This window comes from Fringilla coelebs (assembly GCF_963513975.1).
Source record: "Fringilla coelebs genome assembly, chromosome: 1".
Lineage (NCBI taxonomy): Eukaryota > Metazoa > Chordata > Aves > Passeriformes > Fringillidae > Fringilla > Fringilla coelebs.
The window spans coordinates 107,975,776-107,998,486 of record NC_140028.1 but is presented as its reverse complement, the minus strand read 5'-3'; the positions used below and the strand labels follow the sequence as shown (position 1 = coordinate 107,998,486).

The 22,711-nt window shown below is 39.8% G+C and overlaps 2 protein-coding genes across 2 annotated transcripts in view; one reads left to right on the top strand and one right to left on the bottom strand.

The window, feature by feature from the left end:
* Positions 1-3,484: 3,484 nt before the first annotated feature.
* KIAA1143 lies at positions 3,485-16,074 on the bottom strand. Its single transcript, XM_084220901.1, has 3 exons — positions 15,965-16,074; positions 14,374-14,533; positions 3,485-6,045 (listed from the first exon to the last, which is right to left on the bottom strand). The coding sequence occupies exons 1-3, from the start codon at positions 16,070-16,072 to the stop codon at positions 5,834-5,836; spliced, it is 480 nt and encodes a 159-aa protein (XP_084077027.1). The 5' UTR covers positions 16,073-16,074; the 3' UTR covers positions 3,485-5,833.
* Positions 16,075-16,288: 214 nt separating this feature from the next.
* KIF15 (kinesin family member 15) overlaps positions 16,289-22,711 on the top strand; it is a gene marked incomplete at its 5' end in the record, with an annotated part of 33,281 nt that continues 26,858 nt past the window's right edge. Inside the window, 7 exons of the mRNA XM_084226268.1 lie at positions 16,289-16,307; positions 17,888-17,930; positions 19,090-19,273; positions 20,382-20,458; positions 21,600-21,637; positions 21,775-21,872; positions 22,244-22,423. Coding sequence (XP_084082394.1) covers positions 16,289-16,307; positions 17,888-17,930; positions 19,090-19,273; positions 20,382-20,458; positions 21,600-21,637; positions 21,775-21,872; positions 22,244-22,423 — 639 coding nt within the window. The remainder of the gene's footprint in view (positions 16,308-17,887; positions 17,931-19,089; positions 19,274-20,381; positions 20,459-21,599; positions 21,638-21,774; positions 21,873-22,243; positions 22,424-22,711) is intronic.

Below are 22,711 nucleotides of genomic sequence, written 5' to 3'. Positions count from 1 at the left end.
ACCCTTTTTTGGTGTTTCATCCTGGGGGTCCAGAGTCAGCAGCTGCTATAGTCTTTTCCTTGGCTCTGGCTTTCCAGCTCCCTCCACTCTCCTGGTAACATTCCCTCATCTGTCATTCACACAGTCGTCATCTTTAAGGGATGCATTTCAGCCTTTCTATACTCACGCTTTTCTCCCACGTAACCCTGTGAGTTTCATCCTTCCTCATAGGCTGTTTTTGCTCAGAGGTATACAAACCATCTGTGCCTCTAATACAATGTTCTTAAATAGCCTCCAGGCAGATCTCTATGGTTTTTAAGTACTTCTCTTTGCCCTTCAGCCTGCTGTTAACCATTTTCCTCATAGTTTTATAATCTGCCCTTTTAAAGTTCGTTGTTAGTGTGCTGTCCCTAAGGGAACAACTCTTTCATGATATCAAATCTAAAAGTGTGCAGTGATCACCGTTATCCTACAGAGGCTTGACAACACCTTCCTCTAATAACTTCTGCCTCTTACAAGGTAGCTCCCACTTGCCCACGGCCTTAACTAATCAGGCATGGCACTGACGACTGCCACCAGAGTCAAGGAAAAGGAATCCTTTGCCATATGGATTGGAATGACACCAAAGCCACTTCTGATAAGAGGGAAAGACCTGCTTTACCAGCTGTTGCTTTACCTTCAACAGAAAATACACTAACAGTGAGGTAAATAACAGTAAAATTCAATCTTGTGTCATTTTCCTGGCTGGTCCCATTCATTTTCCCCAGGAGGAAGTTACTTCCCAGAGGCTGCCCCTGAGATTTTATAGGTTCTCAATATCTTGAAGAAGTCTACAGGAGGTTGCAGTCACATATAACCCTATGGTGTGTCTCCCCTGGTTTTAATGGCTATCTTTGTGACTGCTGCCTGTGAAATGCTCTCAAGGAAGTGGGGCAGAAGGGAAGGTCTACAACATGAAAAATGTCTTTGCAGATAGGAACCTTGCTCTAGGAATGAGAATAAAGGGATGATATTGAAGAAGCAGCTGATACACAAGCCTTTCTGTTTGCTGAATGCACAAAGGATTGATTTATGGCATCTTGCCACAGGACAGGCCTATAGGTTATTAACCAACCTCAATGGACAAACACTTGCTGAGGCTGCACATCATACCTCGTGTGCTGCACAAAAGGTAATGACTCATCTGCAGGCAAGCCTGATGTCCTTGAGAAGGCAGCTGGCTCTGCACAGCCAAGTGAAGCATTACTTAGTTAATACACTACAGCATAAGGGAAACAATCAGCTGAAACGATGACATTGCTGCTTCCTGCTTCATTTTAAATCTGCAGCTTCCTAACAGGATTATATACTGAAGCACTGTAAAAAAGGACATTAAGTCCTGTGATGAAACTTAAAAATGTATAATTAAAACTGCTAAATACAGGCTTCTTGTGCTCAGTGTCTGCAAAACACAGCCTTTGATCCTCCAAAAGATATTTCTAGGAAAAGTGCTGGACAAAAAAAAACCTATCAGAATATAATTCTCACTCATCCCTTCCTTTTTAGCCCAATGAGATGAACTTTTTCAGTACAACATATCTGCTTTTATTTCAGAAATACAATCAATGGTATGAACTCCTGGGCCATCTGCCCACACATGCATTTTCTTGTTTATTCTATCTATCAAGAATGCAGCACTCTTGAAAACTCACCTTGATTCCTATCATTTAGAGAAAAATCCTGGTTCCTCAAAAGAAATTAAGGTGACAGAGCATCTCACCTCTCCTACTGACATCCAAGCACCTTTGCAGCGTAAAAAGCCTCCATTATAAGCATCTGCTGCTGCAATGCTACTACAGTTCAATAAATGTTTTAGTCTTATTGAACTGGGAAATTTCAAGAATTTTATTAATAGAAACAGTACAAGATTCCCATATGAGGTAATAGGCCACATCTGACCAAGATTCCTATATTGGGTAACAATCCTTAGCTACTCTCACCTTGCTCCTCCAGCACTGCTCTCACATTTAACTCAGCAAACTCCATGAGAAAATAAAGGCATATATATTTTCCACTACAGGAGGGGAAAAGAACAGGGAATGGGAGCAAGCAAGAGATAAAGAAAACCCAGGAAAATTGTCCTTTCCTGTCTTAGCCTCATGTTCCATGTACTTAGCTTTGGCTTCCCCTTTATAAGAAACTTGTGATTATTATTTTCCCATGGCCCATTAGAACAGGTGATTGCTTAAGAGTTTCACATTTCTTTCCTAAATGAACAAGTAATTGTTCTCTTTAACCACAGGTTTCATGGGAGTTGATAGTGTGTGTGATTTTCCTGGTGTGTCATGGTAAAAACACTGAATTTCACATGACTACCTGATTAAAATGTTTTTGTGCATCATTCACACCTCTTAATAAAACTATTCAATTAGTTATTGTTGGGTGAACTGGAAGTGAAATACAATGAATACAAAGGTCTCCTCCTGGTCAGAGCACTACAAATCAGTTGGAATAAAGGAAAGAAACTGGGTTTCTGTATCCACCTTTCTTTCCCCTGCTGTGTTGCCTAAACAACAACATACCTTTTAATTTATTATTTCCAAGTGAACTCAATCTGTTTATTTGCATTCCAGACATCTGTCATGAGGTTGTAGAGGAAGAAGCATGATTAACCAAAAGTACCACACTCAATAAGTACTGCACTCAATACTTTAAGGTAACTCTCCCTTTATTGGACTTCAGTCTCCTAAGTCTTTCACTAAAAATTCTGTTTAAATGCAATTACTATCCAGAATCAAACAAGATCTCAATCTTATATTGAACAGGCCAGATCAACTGCATATTTGTGAGGGATTTTCTAATTTTAAGGTAAAACCAAATGCCCTCTGGTCCTTGGCAAGCATTTATCTCCACATCCACTTTTCCTAAACTGCCTCACAGCTCAAGTTATGAGCTTCCAGGTTGTGCAAGAAAAATGTATGCATATATATTTCTGTACTGACAAACAGAACCAGAAAAGTTTAAGCAGCCAATGGTTAATTCATTCTTTCAGATGAGTCTCAGCAAGTCAGAGTATTTACTCCATTGTTGACATATCCCCAAATATTCCTTTTGTACACTGGAACGCTACAAGATTACTCATGGGTGTGTATGTATGTATTGGTATATATTTTTAATGGATTCAAACAAGTTTTAGGTGTACAAAATAAGTGGAAATACTAATTCCTGGGAACCTTTGGTTCTGTAATTTTTAATTAAATTTCTTCTTCTTTTATATGCAGAGAATACAGACAAATTATGTATTTACAAATGTAGTATGTCCTCATGGGAATAATCAGGTTGTCACACAACACCTCTCTCACAATTCTAATATGAAACCAGTGCAAGAAGACTTTAATATTCATTTATAGGTCTGGTTTCAATTTTCTGAAAGGACAACAGATCTATTAATTTTCAAAATCAGGGTAACATGTACTCACACAGACAGCGCGAAACAGTGTGTAGAGTTGCATCTGATGTTATGCTGCAGGAAGCTGATGTATAGGGAGACAGGCAGCAGGCACAGGAGGCTCCAGTATCAGGAGGCAAAAAAAAAATCTCATTTCATGTATTGAAATTTTTATTAAAATCTCTTTGGACCACTACAAAGAAAACATAAATTATTGTTTACTACCAGATGAAACTAAAATCAGCTGTTTCACACAGCAACTTGAAATTTGCTCCTCGATGAAGCTTTTACAGGCCAAATAATTTCAAATGTCCTGTCACACAGCAGAACTGGTTTTATATGGTTACAGAACACACCATACATCCAAATAATTTCAAAGTCACAAGTGACATTCCTACCACCTTGTTCTCCAAAATCCCAACAGCTCTCAGTGTTGGTTTTGTCCTGTTACAGAAAAGATGCTGTTACAGGGACAGCATCTTGGACACGTTCTTTCTATGCCCATCTGCCAAAGGTTGTTACTCTCTCTTTAAGACCTGGGGGTCCGAAGCAGAACCAGAGGATCTTGCCCCAGGTTCATGGAGGCAGAAGATGCCAGGATCCCTTTAAAATGAGACAACACTCACACAGGCCTCTCTTTCGTTCCCGCTAACTAATGAGAAGCTGAGGCAGTGCAAGGCAGAAGCTCCCCTTTGTTTTGGTCTCTGGGCCAGGGAAGACTTTCTCTTCTGACCTTTCTTCCTTCCTTTTTCATTGCTGTCACCCGGGATGGCCAGCCATGGCACCACAGTGGGAAAAACAGATCAGCCCCTGCTCCATACGGTCACTCCAGCCCCCAGCAGTGCTCAGCTGCAGCGGGAGGGCGTGGAGCCAAGGCTGCCCCAGGCATCTGCCTGTCACCTTCTGCTGAGGAGGAGGCCAAATCCTGCCACGAGGTCCAGCCACTGACCAGTTCCAGCTGCCACTGTTGATGGAGCTACTGCTGCTGCCTGGAGAGACACCCTGTCTGGTAATGTGGAGCAAACGGATCAGCAGCATTTGACTGGTTTTGGAGTCCAGGTTTCTTTTAGCTTCGTCCTTGTTCCTCGTTGGTTGTTGTTTGGAGAAGAGAGACTTTCATACTCACAGAGTTTCAGATGCTGTGGTGGGTTTTTTTCCCTGTGTTCTCTCTCCAACACAAGGTTAGGAGAAGGAGCTTCTCCACAAGCTTGTATTTGTCCCCTGAACCATGTGGTCTTCTATGGAGGCCAACATTTTTGGGGAGGGGTTTCTCTGCCATCTTGTCTTCTTTGTTCCCAAGCAGTCCATGGGATTCAGCACCTTTGTATCTGGTGATGATTACTGTTATCCTGCCTGTTGCTGTTTCATTTTTTAGTAAACTTTTTTTTTTTTTCACTTATATGTTCTTGCTTTCATCTCTGCTCATCGGTGAAAGGGAAGCAGTTAAAACTAAAAGGGGCAGTAACTCATTTTGGAGTGTCTGCCCCAGAAACTGTCTTAAACCAAGAAACACACAGCTACAGTGTTTCTTGGCTTAAATTCCCTGTTTACAACTTCGCCCCTACTTGAAGAATACTTAATTAATGCTTAAATTTACAGCTTAAAGATGAAATACAGTTTTTTTAAACAAGATGAGATCCCAAATAATTATGAACATGTAAGTAGTTAACTGGAACAAATATACTTTTAAAAAAACCCCAAAACACCATCAAACCACTGAGCCCATCAGTGTCAAAACCAAAGTGCACAATCTTCAATGCTTTAGGCTTCTTTTGCATTAGCTGATACCATCAACTAGAATCAAAATCTTTATACCTTGCTATTACAACCAATTCAAATTAATTTGATGTTTCTTAGACTGCATTCACTAAAGACAGGATAAAGACTACATAAATTTTGCAAATGCATCCTCATTTACTGCAAGGCTCTGCAAGAGCTAATCTTGCAAATCACAAATGCAAAGGTTGTGCAAACTTTTGTTAAACTGTGAGACAGAAAACTGCAGTCTGTTTCACAGCAATGAAGTGTCTCTCTTTTGAATGTCAATACTAACAGGTAAAAACCACAATTGTTGACAATTGTCAACTAAGGCTATTCAATAGAGGAAATACATCTTAGTAATGGAGGGCATTTTAAAATTGATTGAAAATTTGTAAGCTGAATATATACAGGTATAATTTGCTACTCATTTGTGACCTCAAATAGCTTTTACACACATGGTTAAATTCTCCTTTAAAATTAAGACATGACATACAGTTCCAACTAACTGCAAAGACTTAGCTCATGCTAATTTTATACATTATTTCTCTAGTTGGACTATAACAAAGTAATAGAAGACTCAAGACACCATGCTTCAATTCCTACGGAAACCCTCAATATTATCCAGGTCTCTAGATGAGCAAGTTAACCATAAAAAAAATACATCCCCTAATCATCATTTTCCTCATCATCAAATGAGAGAAGACTGCTGTTTTTTACTTGCTTAGCTGTACTCTGAGAAGTAGTTGCTTCCTTCTTAGTTTTCTTTGCTTCTTTCATCTTCTTACTTGAACTTACATTGAAGTCCAAACACTTCTCTGATGAACGTTTGGCTGGTTTCCTGAACATAATTTTTCCATCAGCAGGTTCTGGTTCATCATCTGTAATAAAGAGTAAAATGAGAACTCATCTGCATATGTTCACAAACACATACAGACCTTGAACCAAAATCAGTAAGGCCTCTGAGAGAATACAACAATCATGAAAATATACTTTTTGGCCATAAACTGTATCAATGCATGTCCTTCATGTACACACACCTGCATCATGTCAGCCAGCCCTTGAAGAAAATCGTCCTGCAGTTCCTATTGGAAATGGGATTTCACTAACCAGAGCTCTAACTTAGAAGAGATTGTGAGCAGTAGAGCTTTTCCCTCACATTCCATTCACATCCGCTTACCAAAATGGAGAGGACAACTTCATAGGATCCTCCCACTCTGCTTCAGTATTTGTAAAATTCATGACAACAACTGCACTTATTTCAGAATTACTTCTCTTTAAATAACAAAATGGCACATATACAAGAAAAGCTTTTTTTCCTAATATATTGTCTTGCTGAGACAGCTGAAAAGATGCAGTGGTAATAAACGTGCCCTTTATTATCATAATGGATGAAAGTTTCAAGTTTTCGTTGTACCTGCAAAATCACCCAACTATTCCAACTGACTAATTTTGCTCTAGTGCATGCAGAGGAGCAGACAACAATCCTGAAAACAGGAGAAGTCCCTTCCATGATTATCAGGCAGAGTGGGGAAGCTACTGCATAAGTAACAGCATCAGGGCAGTATTTCCGGAAGATAAAGTGTAATGTAAAGTCGTGAATCAGACACAAAGGTTCATGCTGCAGTAGTTTGCAATTTTTATAACTTATATGTGACAGAATGTTAAGGAGCCTTAGGTTCTGTGCAAGATATTCTTCCTAAATTACTTTTGTGAAATTCATTACTCAACAGAAATGTGTTTGACAAGATTATGTGCTATTTAATTAAAACCAATAAATAACTTTTCTCTTTACCACAAATTCTTTCCTCAGTATATCAGCAGTACGGCAGAAGACTTAGCATTTCAGTGTTATCTACACAGCACTGACTGAAACTCTCTTCAGTGCATTCTCAAAACAGTACAACTAATAAATCTGGTATCTTAAGAGTTGTGTGGTACAAATGAAGACATCAACTTAGAATGCCTTAATTTTCAGAGACCCTCTTAAAGAAGAAACCTAGGTTGAAAAACTAGGCACCAATTCTGTCAATGGCTTCTACAGAATGCATACTTCCAAAAGGTGCATATGGTGATGAGCTGGAGTACAAATCCTGAGGGACCTGGGGTTGTCCAGCCTGGAGAAAAGGAGCTCCAGAGAGACCTCATCTCTCTCTGCAACTGCCTGAAAGGAGGCTCTAGTGAGGTAGGCATCAGTCTCTTCTCCCAAGTAACAAGCAACAGGACAAGAAATGGCCACATGGGGAAGTTTAGATTGCATACGAAGAAACATTTCTTCACTGTGAGAGTGGTCAGGCACTAGAACAAGCTGTCCAGGCAAGCACTAGAAACACCATCCCTTACAGTGTTCAAAGAACGCGTGGCACTTGGGGACACGGTTTAGTGGCAACAGAGTAGTGCACAGTTAATAAGTGGGGCTCCATGGATCCTAGAGGTCTTTTCAAACCAAACACTTCCTTGATTCTATGATTCTACACTAGTTTATGAGAAAATACTACTATGCAGAAAATAACTAAACAGGTTTGGGGAAAAATACTTCATTCTTGGCACATTAGAAAAGCATTACAGCTACGAGGAATTAGCAGCAAAAATAAACTGCAGATATGAAAAACATAGTTCTCAATGGATCGATTGTGAACTGTGCACAGAGAGCTTAAGTGTTTAGATGCTGTACATGTGATATAGAAGTTTAGGAAGTGCCTACAGTAAATTCTGGGAGGGAAATAGAACTCCTGAAAGCATATTACCCCTAATGAATCAGAATACACTATGCATCCTTTTTCTCAGAAGCTGGGCCTCCATTTTTGGGCTAAGAAGTTTAATAGCAAATTATTCCCCTTACTAATTGTTGCACAACTACAATGTTTATTTGGAAATAGAGACCTTTAAATTTAAACAAGATTTGAGGCACAATCTAAGCCAAATTCTGAAAATAAAAAAATATCTATAACATCTAAAACATCTATCTGTGCAGACACAACTGTCTATGTGATGTATACATTACCCATACTGCTGTGGAAATGGCACAACCAGCTACTGGATAAGCATGAGGAGCAAAAAAATCAAACCCCCATTGGATACTCTTTAACAAACAGATTACTACATTTTCTTAGAGTGGTAAATTTGAAAACCTAACCCCTAAAATATAGTTCAAAGCATATCCATAAAAGAAAACAAATAAACAGCTATGTAATTGTAATCCATAGAAAAAGAGAGGAGAGAAACTTTAATTTTACTCACAACTGGCCTGCTATCCACATTGCAAACTGCACAAAATAATTTCATTTTGCCAACCAGATGGAGAAACTGATAAGTATCTTTGCAATATGAATTTAAACATGTAATAAGCTAAGGGCACAAACAGCAAAGCTCAAAAACTCCACCAAAATGGCAACTAGCTCAGCTCTGACCTCCAGGGCTACAATACTATTCGCAGGTCATTCTGTATCAAAAGAAATTATTTTAGCTCTTGGCCTGGTTAAACACTGTCAAAATTTCATGATATGCTCAAGGACATTCCTTTCAGCAGGAAGCCCAGGCCAGCTTCAGAGAGCAGTGTGTGTTGGCAGTGCTTGACAAAGAATGAAGCAGATAAGGAAACACAGTAGGCCTAGCCTACATGTGGAGAGAGTGAGGACAGACTACGCTTTTTGAAAAAATTTGATGAGGCAGTTCAAGGAATTTGTGTTGATGTGTTAAGATGGTCTTTTTCAGCTGGTAAAATGACTTCACTTTATCCTTTGTAATTTCACCAGATTCTTATGTATCAGCTATTGTTTTTGTTTGCATCAAAGACCTACAAAAAACTGACTTGTACTAAGGAATGCAAAAAAAAAAAAAAACCCAAACTAAAGAAACAATCTCAGTGTTGGTAGTTCTTAAAACAGATTCCCAATAATAGACTCTGTTAGTATTATGAATTATGGGAAGTGGGATTTCTGGTAAGCACACTGAAACACACAAAGTAAAATACATAAAAGCACTACAGGAGAAATAATAAAATCCACTTTTCAAAAATGAGTCAAAAACTACATTAGCAGTTCAAATGCCCACTGTTCTTGGCCATTGCTGCTTTTTATCTGGATCACAAACCACTGGCTGACCAACATGAGCACAGTCAGATGTTGAGGTGAAAACTATCTTCACAAGTGACATCAATTTAAGAAACCACAAAATCAGAAATTTCTTCTTTTCTTTTCATTTCAAGGTATATATTAAAATAAAAGTAGTAATGAGAGCCTGAAAATGATATACTGCTCTTCAGTTTAGTAGTCATTTGTGTAGTTAGCAGCACCACTTTCCAGAAGTTCCTGTCACATACATCAATGAGGCACCAAGAGGAAACACAAGCGCCACTAAACTGTCAGGAGCAACAGGAGGAACAGTGGAACCCATATAGGTCTATTCAAAGACAGGAGGTTAGGAAAAAAATTACAATAACCTGGCAAATTTCTTAATGGTTTCTGAGGTTAGACGTTCAGGTCAGCCATTTCAGATGCTCCTTCCAATGCTTTCTGGCCATCTATTCTCTAGCCATGCCTTTGGAAGCATTTACTCCAGGAATTCAGCACACTGGTGGTTTGAAGATAAGGTCACTCTTATTCCATAGTCAGTGTCAATTGTTTATAAGAACACTTGGGAAAGTTTTCCGTACTTAAATACTGCAAAGTTAGCTTTGATTTAGGTTCCTGCTATTTCACATCTATGTGAAATATTTCATATTTCACAGAGCAGCATTACCTCTGTGAGACGTATCTGATACATCAGCTGCTTGAATCAGAAGAGCCTGTGCTTATTCAGAAAGGGCTCCAATAGCCAAAACAGCAAGGACTGTATTCCTCTTGCCTCTTCCCTCTACTGCCCTTCCCCAGAACCCAGCAAATAGAATGAAACAAGAAAAATACTATAAGGCTTTGAACAAGAAAGGATACCTTTTGCCAAATTTGGTCATTGCATATGTCAGAGTGTCCCAGAGGCCATATGAAGTAGAAAAGCAGTAGAAAAAAACCCAATTTTATAGACTGTAATGAATGCTGAGATAAACTATCTTGCAGTAATTCACGTATTTTCTTTTGTGCAAATTTAATTTTTCATAAGACCATTTTTCTTTGTCTCTGAACCAACAGTGACAATTTTTTAAATGATGCATAAAACATTAAGCAAAATCACTGCTGATACACAAACTACTTCTTTTTTAAAAAGCCTCTGAGTCTCTGCTCCATGGAAAAAAATATTTCAATATAGAAGGGTGTTTTCTCATATAAGAAAGATTTGGTCCTAAATAAAAGATCCCTGTGACTCTACTTGCAAAAGCCAACAGAAAAGCTAGGATTTGCTCTGCCTTAGGAAGCAACTAAGTGCAGCTAGGACATTAATCAGCTGGTTTTACCAAATTAATGCAAAAATGTTACTCATCTATAAAAGAAAATCACATCACAGGAACGTCTGGTGTCTAAAATTAAAAATAAACAAAACCAAAATGAACAAAAGCTGTAGCCATGTCAAAATGGTTGTAGAAGAAAATAAAGGGGAAAGTATGTAAATGAGATTATGGAAAATTCTGGAGTAATATCACAATCCTAAACCTAAAGATAAGGTCCTTTAAATGAAGACAATCACTACAATATAAGAGAAAAGATGGCAGAACCCGAAAACTGAGCACTTCCCAAGTTCTGAAAAACTGTTTGTATCCACAACAGATAGCACACTTCTTAGGATCTATCAAAGTGCCTCAGCATTGATGCATGCTGGAAAGGAAGATTTTCAGTTGGCAAATTTACTTTCCTATTAGCTTTTTAGCTTCATGTAATTTCACTAATGATCTGATTTGGGACTCTATAATAAGGTTTAGTAGCTATTAAGTTAATTTGACTTTCAACTCTGGGATTAAAATCAAAGCAACATGAAATGCAACCAAGTCATGCAGCACCAAACTTTCTTCATACTTACCATTTTCAAAACTGACAGCCAAAAAAATAAAAGAAATTCTCATGTTACTCAAAACTCTTTATCAAACTGGAAGTAAACAGCTGTCTAAATACCTGTCTCAGACTAGAAATCAAAATTTAAATCTAGAGGTCAGACTGACAGTGCAAAAATGGCCCAAAATGCAAAAAAGCCTTCAGCAAGTTGTAGCATAGTCACATAGCATAGTCACTCACCTCCCTTCATTGGAAATTTCACACTGGGTTCTCTCCATAGCAGAGGAACACAGAGGTGCTTACCCTGTTTATTCCCATAAGCCATAAAAAGGAAAAGAACACTATGACCTCATATGAACTGCATAGGCAGATGAATGAACAGGAACACAATGCAGAACAGAGTGTTGCAGTCCCCAACACTCTTGCTACCTACTTCTGTGGATTTTTCCCTCCAAATGCAAGCTATTACTGAAGGACTGAAGGGGTAATAAGCAGAGGTGACAAAGTCCTACAGGGACTCAATACTGCCATCCTCACTACATACAATTATGTCTTAGGAATGTCTTTTTCCACCAAGTAAGTTCAGTCACTCTATTCAAATACACTTCCATTTCACACTGTGTATTCAGCTTGGTAGCTCTTTTGGACTTTTTTCACAGCATGGACTCCACCTCAATAGATTCTCATGGACAACTACTTCTTTTTGCCCAGCCTTACAAAATGATTTTTCCTCCTACTGTGATCACTCAAAGTTCAAGTTGCTTATATGAAAAGGAAGGCAATGCTCAGAAAGAACCATGATATTTCTTTCCAATAAGTTGAAACTTCTCCCAATACTAGGAGGGTGAAAAGAAATTTTGTGATGACTTTAGAAACTGTGACACCAAGCATCTATATGCATTACACTTCAATAACAAGACACCAGGAAGTAAGCCCAAAGCTGAGCACATATTCTCAGAGGAGTTCAAGTCATACACCTGCTTAGACCTAAGAAATACATATCTACCTGCAGAAAATAGGATGTGGTTTATTTAGTTTCAAGCTAACTGACATTATTAAAAATTAAGATTTTATATTATTTTATTATTTATTATATCTATTAATTTTATCAATCTGCTTTTCAAAAAATGTAAGATTCTCAACATATTTTCTCCCAATTCTGTTACTGACTTGTCCATTTATACCATTTGAATTTTAACACATACATCTACACAGAGATAGCATGAACCTGAATTTTCAAATCCAAATGGCAGACAAAGAGAGAAGCTAAGGATATCATATTGATAGCCATGTGCTAGGCCTCACAGTGTGCTCTAAATTCAATTGGCAGCTTTTGTAAATAGCCATAATGTCTAACCACAGAAGATGTCCAGCTTCTATGATTCACCTTTCTATTTTATACTTGTGGGGTTCCAGTTCCTATATTCTTAATTGTCAAGACATTTCTACTAGAGACAACTAGCTACATTCAATTTGTCAAGTCTTCTGTCAGCAAAAGATAAAGCTACATTTCATCACACCCTGTGTGATGATTGAAGCTTCTGGAGCACTTATGTCAATCATACCTGAATTATGAATACTGAGAGAAATTCTTAACATAACTGTATCCATCAGCTGTAGTTTCTCATGCTTATTGCAAAACTGTAGCAGCCCCTCCTGCACCACTTCCATCTTTCCATTCTGTGTAATTCTTTGTGGCAGAGTGTTCTAGGGTGACTTTAAGATATTTGTATCCCCAGTCCTCTGCTCTGTTTATGCTGGACATTATATTCTGTGCCTTCAAGACTGGCTCTGAGAGTGAAGGCAGGGAGAAGAAGCATGGAGTTTGTTATCAGAAACTGCACTCCTCCTCTACATGCTGCACTGGATTGTTTCCTCTGGGCACAGACAGAGCAGAAGAGGGCCCTCCTTTGCTTTTTGGTTAGTTTAGCTAGCTGAAGCAGGGATGTTTGCCCTGAATTGTCTTTTCTTGGAACTGTTCAAACCTGCTGTGGACTGGGGACCTGGGGAGCACCGAGTGTTTGCACTTTGTGGCCACCCTGGGCCTTCCCTGGGCAGCAGCCATTCCCAGTGCTGGAGGGATTGATAAGAGAGTGACTACCCCAGTGTGGGGGGATACAATATAAGAAATTAAAGGTAGTATAGAAAGTAATCTTACCCCTAAGGAGCTGCAGCCGAGCCAATTATTAGAGATTAGGAAAAGGCCTGACCCTAACAGGCTGTAGCCACTAAGAAGAAGAGTGTTATAAAAGAGTGGATTGGTTAGTTGAGGGGGAACTGGAGTCAGTTGGCTACTGTGAGAAGAAGGAAGGGTCAGTGCTTAGAGGAGCTGCCCATGTGAACCATCAAGGTGGTATGCAACTCTAGCAATATGGAACCTTTGCAACATAATGACAACAGAACTGTTGCGATATAATAACAACAACCCAGGAGAGACTTTCTGAATTTGTCTTCTCTTCAGAGTGGTAAATGAGTTTTGTCATCTGGTATTGCTCATTTTTTTGTGCTGGAGAGTGCTTTGCCTGTTAAATAAACAGGTTTTTTCCACTTCTCTCCAAGGAAATTTTTCCCAAACCAGCTAGGGGTAAGGGGCAGCATGAGTTTGCTTTCTGGGGGAGTCTCTTTTGGAGGTTTTCTCCCAAATTTGCCCTAAACCAGGACACAGAGAAATTTTCTTTTTCCAGACCTTGCTTTTTGGCACTATTGTATCATCTGTTTATCTTGCTTAATATATCTGCAAGTCACAACACATACTGGGGTTGATTTTAAGCAAGTAATCACATGGACCAGTCAGGTAAGTGAGCATGTTCCCAAGCCACACATCTGCAATTCTTTCCACCACAGCACAGACCTGAATCCCTCTGCCCTGACACCCTCTTTCATGAACTCATACAATTACCTTTCAAACATTCACTCCACTGTCAAATTTGGCTGAACTAGTCAATGAGTTAAAAAAATCACAGCTGATGTCAAAAGACTGTGCACTGCAATAATACAACAAAAAAGTTAATTTACAAAAATACAAAAAAAATTAATTTAAGGGAGTATTTAGAGGGAGGATGGTGTACAATCAAGAAGCACAGAACTACATCATTATAAAAAGCCAGATAGCATGAATATGCACTTAATGACTTGAGATTAGGAACCAGAAGTGCAAATTATGTAGGTGAAAAACTCAGAACTAATCAAAGGTAGTATTACAGTAGAAAGCTGAGCAAGTATCAGACCCGCTTTTGTGGGTTATCCCTTTGACTACACAAAGCAAGAAATTAGTAGTTTGAAATTCACCTGATTCTTTTGACTTTAAGGCTTCTTTGATTTGCTGTTTAATTTTCATTGCTTCTTCCGCAGTCAAGTCCCCTTTTTTCAGTGTCACCACTTGAGGCTGCTCATCTTCCTTGTCACTGCCATTGTCACTGTCATCATCAGCAAGTGGAAGCTGCTCTCTCTGGACAAGAGAGAAATAAAAGCCATCCTGATCATCTGTGGGCCGGTACTACTCGGTTTCACTTTTGCAGAAAGGCTGTTGAGGAGACCTGGCATAGCTGCCAGTGTCAGGCCCTCCCAACACACGTTGTCCAAAGGACACACCAATTCTATCATGGAGACATGGCTTCACATTGAAAACGTTAGCATGGGAGTATGGGCTCCTTCAATTAGAGACCAGAAGGAACTTGGAAAGCAAGAAATTAATTCATTTTCTTTGCCATCTTGACTGTGCAGCACTGTCTGCTATGCAACACTAAGAAAAGCTTTAAATGCAAGGAACTTGGAACTTCTGTGCTGTACTCAAAGCAGCACAAAGGGAAATGTGGGTCCATGGTGGCTGGGTTATTAAACCTGACTAAACAAATCACTGTAAGCAGCACTGACATGAGGAATATCATACTCCTGCTTCTGCTCTCTCAAACTTGTGCACTGGGACATAAGAATCCATTTGGGTAATTTTTAATTTTTTTAAAATAAACCTTCAGGCATGGAAACCTCAGTGCAGCAACCTGAAGTTTGGCAATATTAGAGGACATGAAAACTTTATATTGTAAGGAAAAGTATAGACAGATTACTGTAATCTACTGAATACGTATATATATATACAACAGTAAGTTCATTTTTAAGGTATCCTCTAAAATCCTATTTAGAGGGAAACACATGCGAAAACACATTAGAAGCAGAAAAAAACTGTGCCTCAGGAAAGGCTGCCTTTTAACCCCCAGCCTTTCCAGCCATCACAACACAGCTCATGACTACGGACCTACAGCAAGATGTTTTAGGTTGGGAGGGACCTTAAAGATCATCCAGTTCCAACCCCCTCGCGATGGACAAGGGCACCTGCCACTAGGCCAGGTTGCTCAGCGTCCCATCCAACCCGGCCTTTAACAGTTCCAGGGCCGGGGCATCCCCAATGTCTTTAGAGAACATGTCTGACACCCTGACAGTTAAGACTTTTTCTCCATATATAGAACCTAAATTTCTCCTCTATCAGTTCAAACTCATGTTAACTCCTTTACAATATTTTTTTAACCGTACTTTTAGAACATTTTTTTCCACACCGCCCCCCGCCTCACCGCCCGGGGCTTTTTAAAGCCCAGTTCGAGCCCGGACACCCCCGCGCCCCCACGGGCACGGAGAGGCTGAAGCGGCTGCTCCGCAAGGCCGCCGCAGCAGCCTTGCAGCTGTCTAGATCCGCCAACACAGAAGCAAAACCAAGCTACACAAAGGATTTCAGTCAGTTTTAAGCGAGTAACTACGGCTCCCCCTTGCATTACAAATGCTGCTTCCCCACAGCCCACTACGCGAGAAGGCAGCGGGAGGGGATGGGCGGGCATCAAGGCTCGGGAAGCGGGCGCTGCCCTCTCCCACCCGCGGGCCAGGGCGTTACCTTGGTGTCCACCGTGGGGCCCTCCCGATACCCGACCCGCCGCTTGAAGCGGCTGAGGAAGGCGGGCTCGGCCGGCCGCACGTAGGAGACCTGGTTCCTCTTGCTCATGGCCGCCGCCACCGCGCGCGCTTCCGGGCGGGGCGCGCCCCGCGCTCTCCGTTCCGGAGCCCGCAGCCAATGGCGGGGCACGCGCGCGCCGGGAGCAATGGCGGCGGCCGCGCCGGCCTCGGGCAGGGGGCGGGGCCGCGCCGCTGAGCGCCAAATTCGAAGGCGCCGCCATTTTGGAGCGGCGGGCGGGCGGGAGTCGCCGAGCTTGGAGTGACCATGGCTCCCGGCGAGAAAGGTGAGGGGGAACGGCCGGGAAGGGGCTTGGGATGCGCCCTGGGTTCGGGGAGTACCGGGGGGACCGGGAGACTGTGGGACGGCTGTGCCCGGGAGAGCCGCGCTGTGCCGTGCCCTGGCGGGGCATCACCCGCGTGGGAGAAGCGGCGGGGCCAGGTGCTCCGGGGGGTGTCCCCCAGCGGGGCCAGGTGCTCCGGGGGGTTCCTCCTGCGCTGCCCGCGGGCAGAGCGCTGCCCCGGTGGTGTCGGGGTCTGGGAGTCGGCCCTTCCCCAGAATTACAGAATAAGCTGATTCCGAAGGGACCCGCAAAAATCATCGAGTCCAAATCCCGGCCCTGCACCGTCCCCAGCAATCACACCATGTGCCCGGGAGCATTGTCCAAACACTTCCTGAACTCTGTCAGGCTTGTGCTGTGACCACTTCCCTGGGGTGCCTGCTCCAGTGCCCAACACCCTCTGAGTGAAGCCTTTTTCTAATATCCAACCCAAACCTCCGTTGACACAATTTCAGGCTATTCCCAGGACTGTGCGAGTACCTATCGGTCTGATTTCAGTTTTTAACTGCCCTCCTTTCCTTGATAACTTGTGCAATTGAAGAATAAATTACTTAATGAGAAGCTAAAATGTTTCTCAGATGTTGAGTAAATCAAAACGGCACGGAAGCTCATGCAGCAACAGGATATTTAGGTTGTATGAGCGTCAAAGAGAAGGTAGGCATCTTTGCACGTCATTGTTCATTCTGCTGTTAAAAGTGTGCAAAAAAACCTGTGTGCTTATAAAGATTTTGTAAATACTTTATTAATGGAATATTTTGAGGCATTGTCTTTCATTGTTATTTTGCTTATTTTCTAAATACAATTTTGTTAGTTCTGTTAGTTAATGTTTTGACTATATTATGGACTTTGATGTCAGATTAAGGAAAAAATAAGTCACTTAATTTACGTATGGGGTAATATGTGCTGTCTCCTTGAAATCTGAAGCTGTGCAAAATGAGCCTCACTCACAGAATCAGTGAGTTTGGAAAAGACCGCTGAGATAATGGAGTCCAACCTATAACTGACCATCACCTTGTCAACCAGGCCATGGCACTGAGTGCCATTCCAGACACCTCCAGGCATGGTGACTCCAGTACCTCCCTGGGCAGCCCATTCCAAAGTCTAATCAGCCTTTCAGTGAAGACATTCCTCCTGATGTCCAACCTGAACCTCCTCTGGCACAGCTTGAGGCTGTGTCCTCTTGTCCTGTCACCTGGGAGAAGAGTCTGACCCCAGCCTCCTTCCAGGCAGCTGTAGAGTGATAAGGTCTCCCAGAGCCTCCTTATTGCCAGAATAAACAAATGGCACGTTGATAAGTGTGTGCACATTCACATTAAAGGACTGGAGCTTTCACTTCCTCTGTAACAAACTGAAATCTTTCTGCCAAAGGAAGATAATTACCAAATATTTTCATGCAGTTCTGTTCATGCACTAAACAGGTATCTATTAGGCTCTCCATTTATTTCCCTGCTTACAGTATTTTCTATTTAAGTCAGGAATTTTGAGCAGTAATTTTATTTTCATTTTTGTGTGTCTCTCTTTTATAGGAGATCTGCGTGACTCTTCAATATCTTTGCTGAACTCATCTAGGTAAAATAATATTGGCCAGTTCCCATATATTATTAATCACATTGCACAAAAAGTGCAAACTAAACCTAGCATAACTTTGTGAGATAATTCAAAGTTTTTTCTTTCAATCTTTACCTGCTTAAGGTTGCTGCCTTTCTCTCCTAATATCCTTACAGGCTTAAAAAATATGTATTCATAATAAAACTGTTACACTGACATGTTGTGTTCCTCTTGGAACGCTGCCATGCAATAAATTTTCATTTGTCCACTAATTCTGCAGCTGGACTTTAGAGTTTATATGAAAAAATATCCCACTAGGAGCTTCAGTCCTGTGAGGAAGCCCTAAACTAAAACAAAAACCAAAAAACCCTCCTCAAAGCGTAAACTGTGCCACGACTCAGAATAATGAAAGCACGTTTGGCAAATTAATTTGGTGTGTCTTAGGGAAAATGTTATACTGGATTTTTCTCAGCTGCTGCTTATGTTCTCAGCCCTTTCCTCTGCCACTACCCAACTGCACATTTCATTCATGAAGACCCTTCCCCACTCTTAAAACTGTTCTCTCTTCTTACCAAAAGTAAAAATAGCAGTTCCAAAACCCTCCTGCTAAAATTTTTGAAAAAGATTGAAATAAATCCAAGTTTCCTACCACTTTGTAAGAATTTAATTCTTTACTATTTTATGGCAGAACTCTTCAGAGCCTTAATGTAAGTCATGCACAGTTACTTATTAAAGGTGATAAATGTGATGAAATTGTTAAGGGATGTTTAGATGCAGGTACTTGCTATGCTTTATTTGATTCATTGATGAAGAATTGATTCTTTTTCCCCTTCTTGTGAGCACAAAAGAAAAATGCTGACAACTTTTTTGCTGGACCATAGCATTATCTGATCCATTGGTCCATTAAAGCTTCCAGGATTAAGAAGGGCATCTCATGTTCACTGTGCAATGTGTTCTTTTAGAGCTAAAGTAGATGCCACAGCAATGACTTGCATGTAACTGCATGTTCTTTGTTTTTTAAATCTGTCACATTTTTATCTCTATTGATTTTGTCTACAAGTAGTATGATTTTCGGACATGCCTTTGTAAGACTTCATATGCTTCATCTGATAGTTGCAATTTAATTTTATCAGACAGCTGATCTGTTTGGAAGTAATCTAATGCATAAACATTTATTTAGTGCTGAAGGTGATGCTATCAAAGTTTTTGTACGGGTGCGTCCCCCTTCAGACAGCACTGCATTAACGGATGGAGATCATGGCCTGTGTTTATCTGTGCTTTCATCAAATACCATCCGCCTGCACTCAAAGCCTGAGCCTAAGATCTTCACTTTTGATTACGTTGCAAATATGGAAACAACACAGGTAATCATTTCCAGAATCTCATAACTACTACTTTCACCCAAATTTTGGCAGCTGCTATGGTAAGCATTTCTAAAGATGTAGTGCATTAAGTGTAATTTTCTGCAGTGGTCAGAATGGAAATACGTTGTTACAGTATACAATGCTGCACTAAGTTCTGCTCTCTAATCATTTTCATGTGATTTTTTTTTAGCTGTTACTTTCTTTAATTGGAGTTTGAATTGAAATTGAATGTTTTGTTTTTAAACATTATGGTAACACCATAGAGAGAAAATAAATCTGCCTGTTGAGACAAATGTATAAAAATAACTGGCAGTCAGTAGCTGATAGTAAGATGTGATTTCACAGAATCACAGAATATGCTGAGTTGGAAGGAACTCATCAAGCTCAACTCCTGGTTCTGCACATTTGTATTTAAGGAACTTCAGAGTTTCTATTCTATTTAGTATATTTCCTTCTTCTACTTTTGCCTTTTAAATGCTCACCTGTGACAAGTAATACTGGAAAGAACTTCAATTTAATTTCCATAATATGGTGATTGATGTTCTGAATGTAATTTTAATTCTGCTAGGTCTCCCAATTCCATTTAAATTCTGTTAAAACAACAAACTAGACAAAACCTCCCAAAAACCTCACCTGCTCTAGGCTATTATTTGTAGCTTGGCTGTTCTTGCAGATCTAGGAGAAAAATGTGAAGACAGATGAGCCTAAGTTGTGCAGCTCTGTTGAATGTGCCATTGTGCAGTGGCAAATGTTGAAAGCTAGATTTTATAAATGTCAGAGGTACCTGGCCTACCGATGGTATCTTCGTAACATAAAAACCACTGGATCAAAATTATTACTATGTATTTGGAAACTGTTACTATGATGCTGAATTTTATTATGTCTCTTTGAGTTTGTCAAGGAATACAATTTTTTCAGAGAGAGAGTGATTTATGTCACAAAGACTTAGGATGTATCATTTTGTTCTGAGAATTCCAGGGCTCATCATACATGTCTAACCTTAAGGAATGCATCTATTATATACTATAAAGTTATGGCATAGGAAACACTGATATAACAGATATTTAAACAGGTGGTGCCAAGTGCTTTCTCTTTCCCTTGTCCGCAGGAGTCTGTGTTCTCAAGTGTGGCTAAAAACATTGTTGAATCTTGTATGAATGGCTACAATGGAACCATCTTTGCATAGTAAGTGATTTCGTGGCAATTGCAGTCATTTCATAGCAATGGTGACATTTAAGGACATCCTGCTAATAAGAAGTTGGGATTTCAAGAGCCAGAGCCTGCCTGATGTTACAGTAAACTTTAAAAGTGCTTCCTTACTGCAGCACAGCCTGAGGAATGTTCTTGCAGTATTGGATGGTATTCCTTGCCCCTCTTTTGGAGGAATCTGTATGTAGGTGTTATGCTTTTAACACTTAAGGCTAATAATGACAATGTAAACTCCTTTCAGTTTTACTATCATTTACTTAAAAAGTGAGAGAAAGCTAGTGGTTGTAGAAGTTACTGTACTGTTAAAGAGAAAGCTAGTGGTTTTCAGTATGTCCATGGTAAAACGGAAGGAAAAAATCTTTTACTTCACATTTGGACAGTTCAACTCTTCAGTGGCTCCTGGCTGGCTGTGGGAAAACTCATCAATGATAATTTTAACTTTTAGTATATTTTTAAGGTAGAACTATATCCAGGACTAGTAGTATGAATATCGCTGTATTAACTTAATATCTTTTTCATTTTGAAAACTGAGGAACCACTTTGGTCAGAAAATGCTGACTTAAAGGGCGAATCTAATCAAAACCTTACTGGGGTGTTTTTAGTGTGGCACAGCTTTTGCAAAACTATGAAGTCCACTTTGTTACAATATACAAATGTGGAACAATGAAACTAAATTGCCCTGAAGTTTCTCTAGCATGATTAATAACTACATTAGGAAAAAAACTCTGAAAGCAAAAAATACTTTTAAGTCAGATATATCCTTATATCCAAATATATCCTGAGTGACATGAAACTCTAAAGATTGACCCAAAAATTAATTTTATGTATATATTTGAATGCCTTCATTTTAATGCTAACTTCCCTTTCCAACAGAAATGATGAAGGAAATGGTGGGTGGTAGGGGAGACAAAATGGGATTTAACTAATGGGATTTCTTGGTAGAATTTGCTGTTCTATTTTTATACCTTTTTAGCTGACTGGCTTCTCAATTTGCTTCTCTGTCCTTATCTTCAGTTTAGAAAATTTTTTATTTGCTTGTTGTAAGCTTTAAAGGTGAAGATGAATGAAAAATTCAAAATAGATTTTAATCTCACTTTTTTTTTTTCCTTTTTGTTAGTGGCCAGACTGGGTCTGGAAAAACCTTTACTATGATGGGTAAGTGCATGGAGATTAATCTTTCAGTGGTTTGTTAAATTTTTTTTTTGTTTTGTCTTGAGATGTATTCCTCATGTCAGCCGCTACTCTTGAGTACTACTAATTAATTATTTTTTTAATTAAAAAAATCTCTTTAGGACCATCTGATTCTGATAATTTCACTCACAGTCTGAGAGGTGTAATTCCACGGAGCTTTGAATACTTATTTTTTCTAATTGAGCGAGAAAAAGAAAAGGTACGTTTATTTTGAAATTACTATTGCAGTAATGTCTCACAGTAAAGATTAGCTAGGGTTGGTAAACTGGGTGTGCAGCCATTAAGCTGCCAAGATTATTGTTTCAAATGTATTAATGAGAAATGCTTGCATCCAGTACCCTACCATATTATAGTACAGTTTCTTCAGACACAAGTGTGCTCATATTTTGAGTCTAAAAATGCATCTAGGTTTCTGGATGTTGGTTGTCACCTGGGCATCAGGAATGTATAGTGCGCAGAATATATATGCAATCTAATAGCTTTAGGTACGTCTGAAAAGAGACTTGCTGCCATACAATGACAGACTTCATAAACCCATCTGTTTATAGTGTAAATTACTGTGTTTTTCAGGCTGGCAATGGAAAGAGTTTTCTCTGCAAATGCTCATTTATTGAAATCTACAATGAACAGATATTTGACTTGCTTGATTCTGCTTCAGCTGGACTCTTTCTCAGAGAACACATCAAGAAGGGAGTCTTTGTTGATGGTGCTGTTGAACAGGTGGTGTCATCTGCTGCTGAAGCATACCAGGTATTTTTTGGCACTTTTTAATGCTGGACTATTCATCTTAAATCTTACTTTGTAAATATTCCTCTTGGATTAAAGCACATTTTTTTTGCTTATTTTTTGTCTGTAATGCTTTCCTTCCCCCCATCTCCCTACTTCAAAACACAGTGTAAAAAAAGCTGGTTTAAGTCAATGCTTTCTGACTATCCCATACCTGTAAGAAATCAAAAAGGTTTTAGAGTTTGGAATACCTGAATGGCAATTACAGTAATCTTTCCCCAATGCTTGCTTGCCCTACACATCTCTGAAATA

Excerpts from the sequence above, each read along its gene's own strand:
- KIAA1143 (XM_084220901.1), bottom strand. The coding sequence starts at position 16,072 with ATGAGCAAGAGGAACCAGGTCTCCTACGTGCGGCCGGCCGAGCCCGCC. Across the intron at positions 14,534-15,964 it reads GCCCCACGGTGGACACCAAG|AGAGAGCAGCTTCCACTTGC; the intron begins GTAACGCCCTGG and ends TCTCTTGTCCAG. Across the intron at positions 6,046-14,373 it reads CTTAAAGTCAAAAGAATCAG|ATGATGAACCAGAACCTGCT; the intron begins GTGAATTTCAAA and ends TCTTTATTACAG.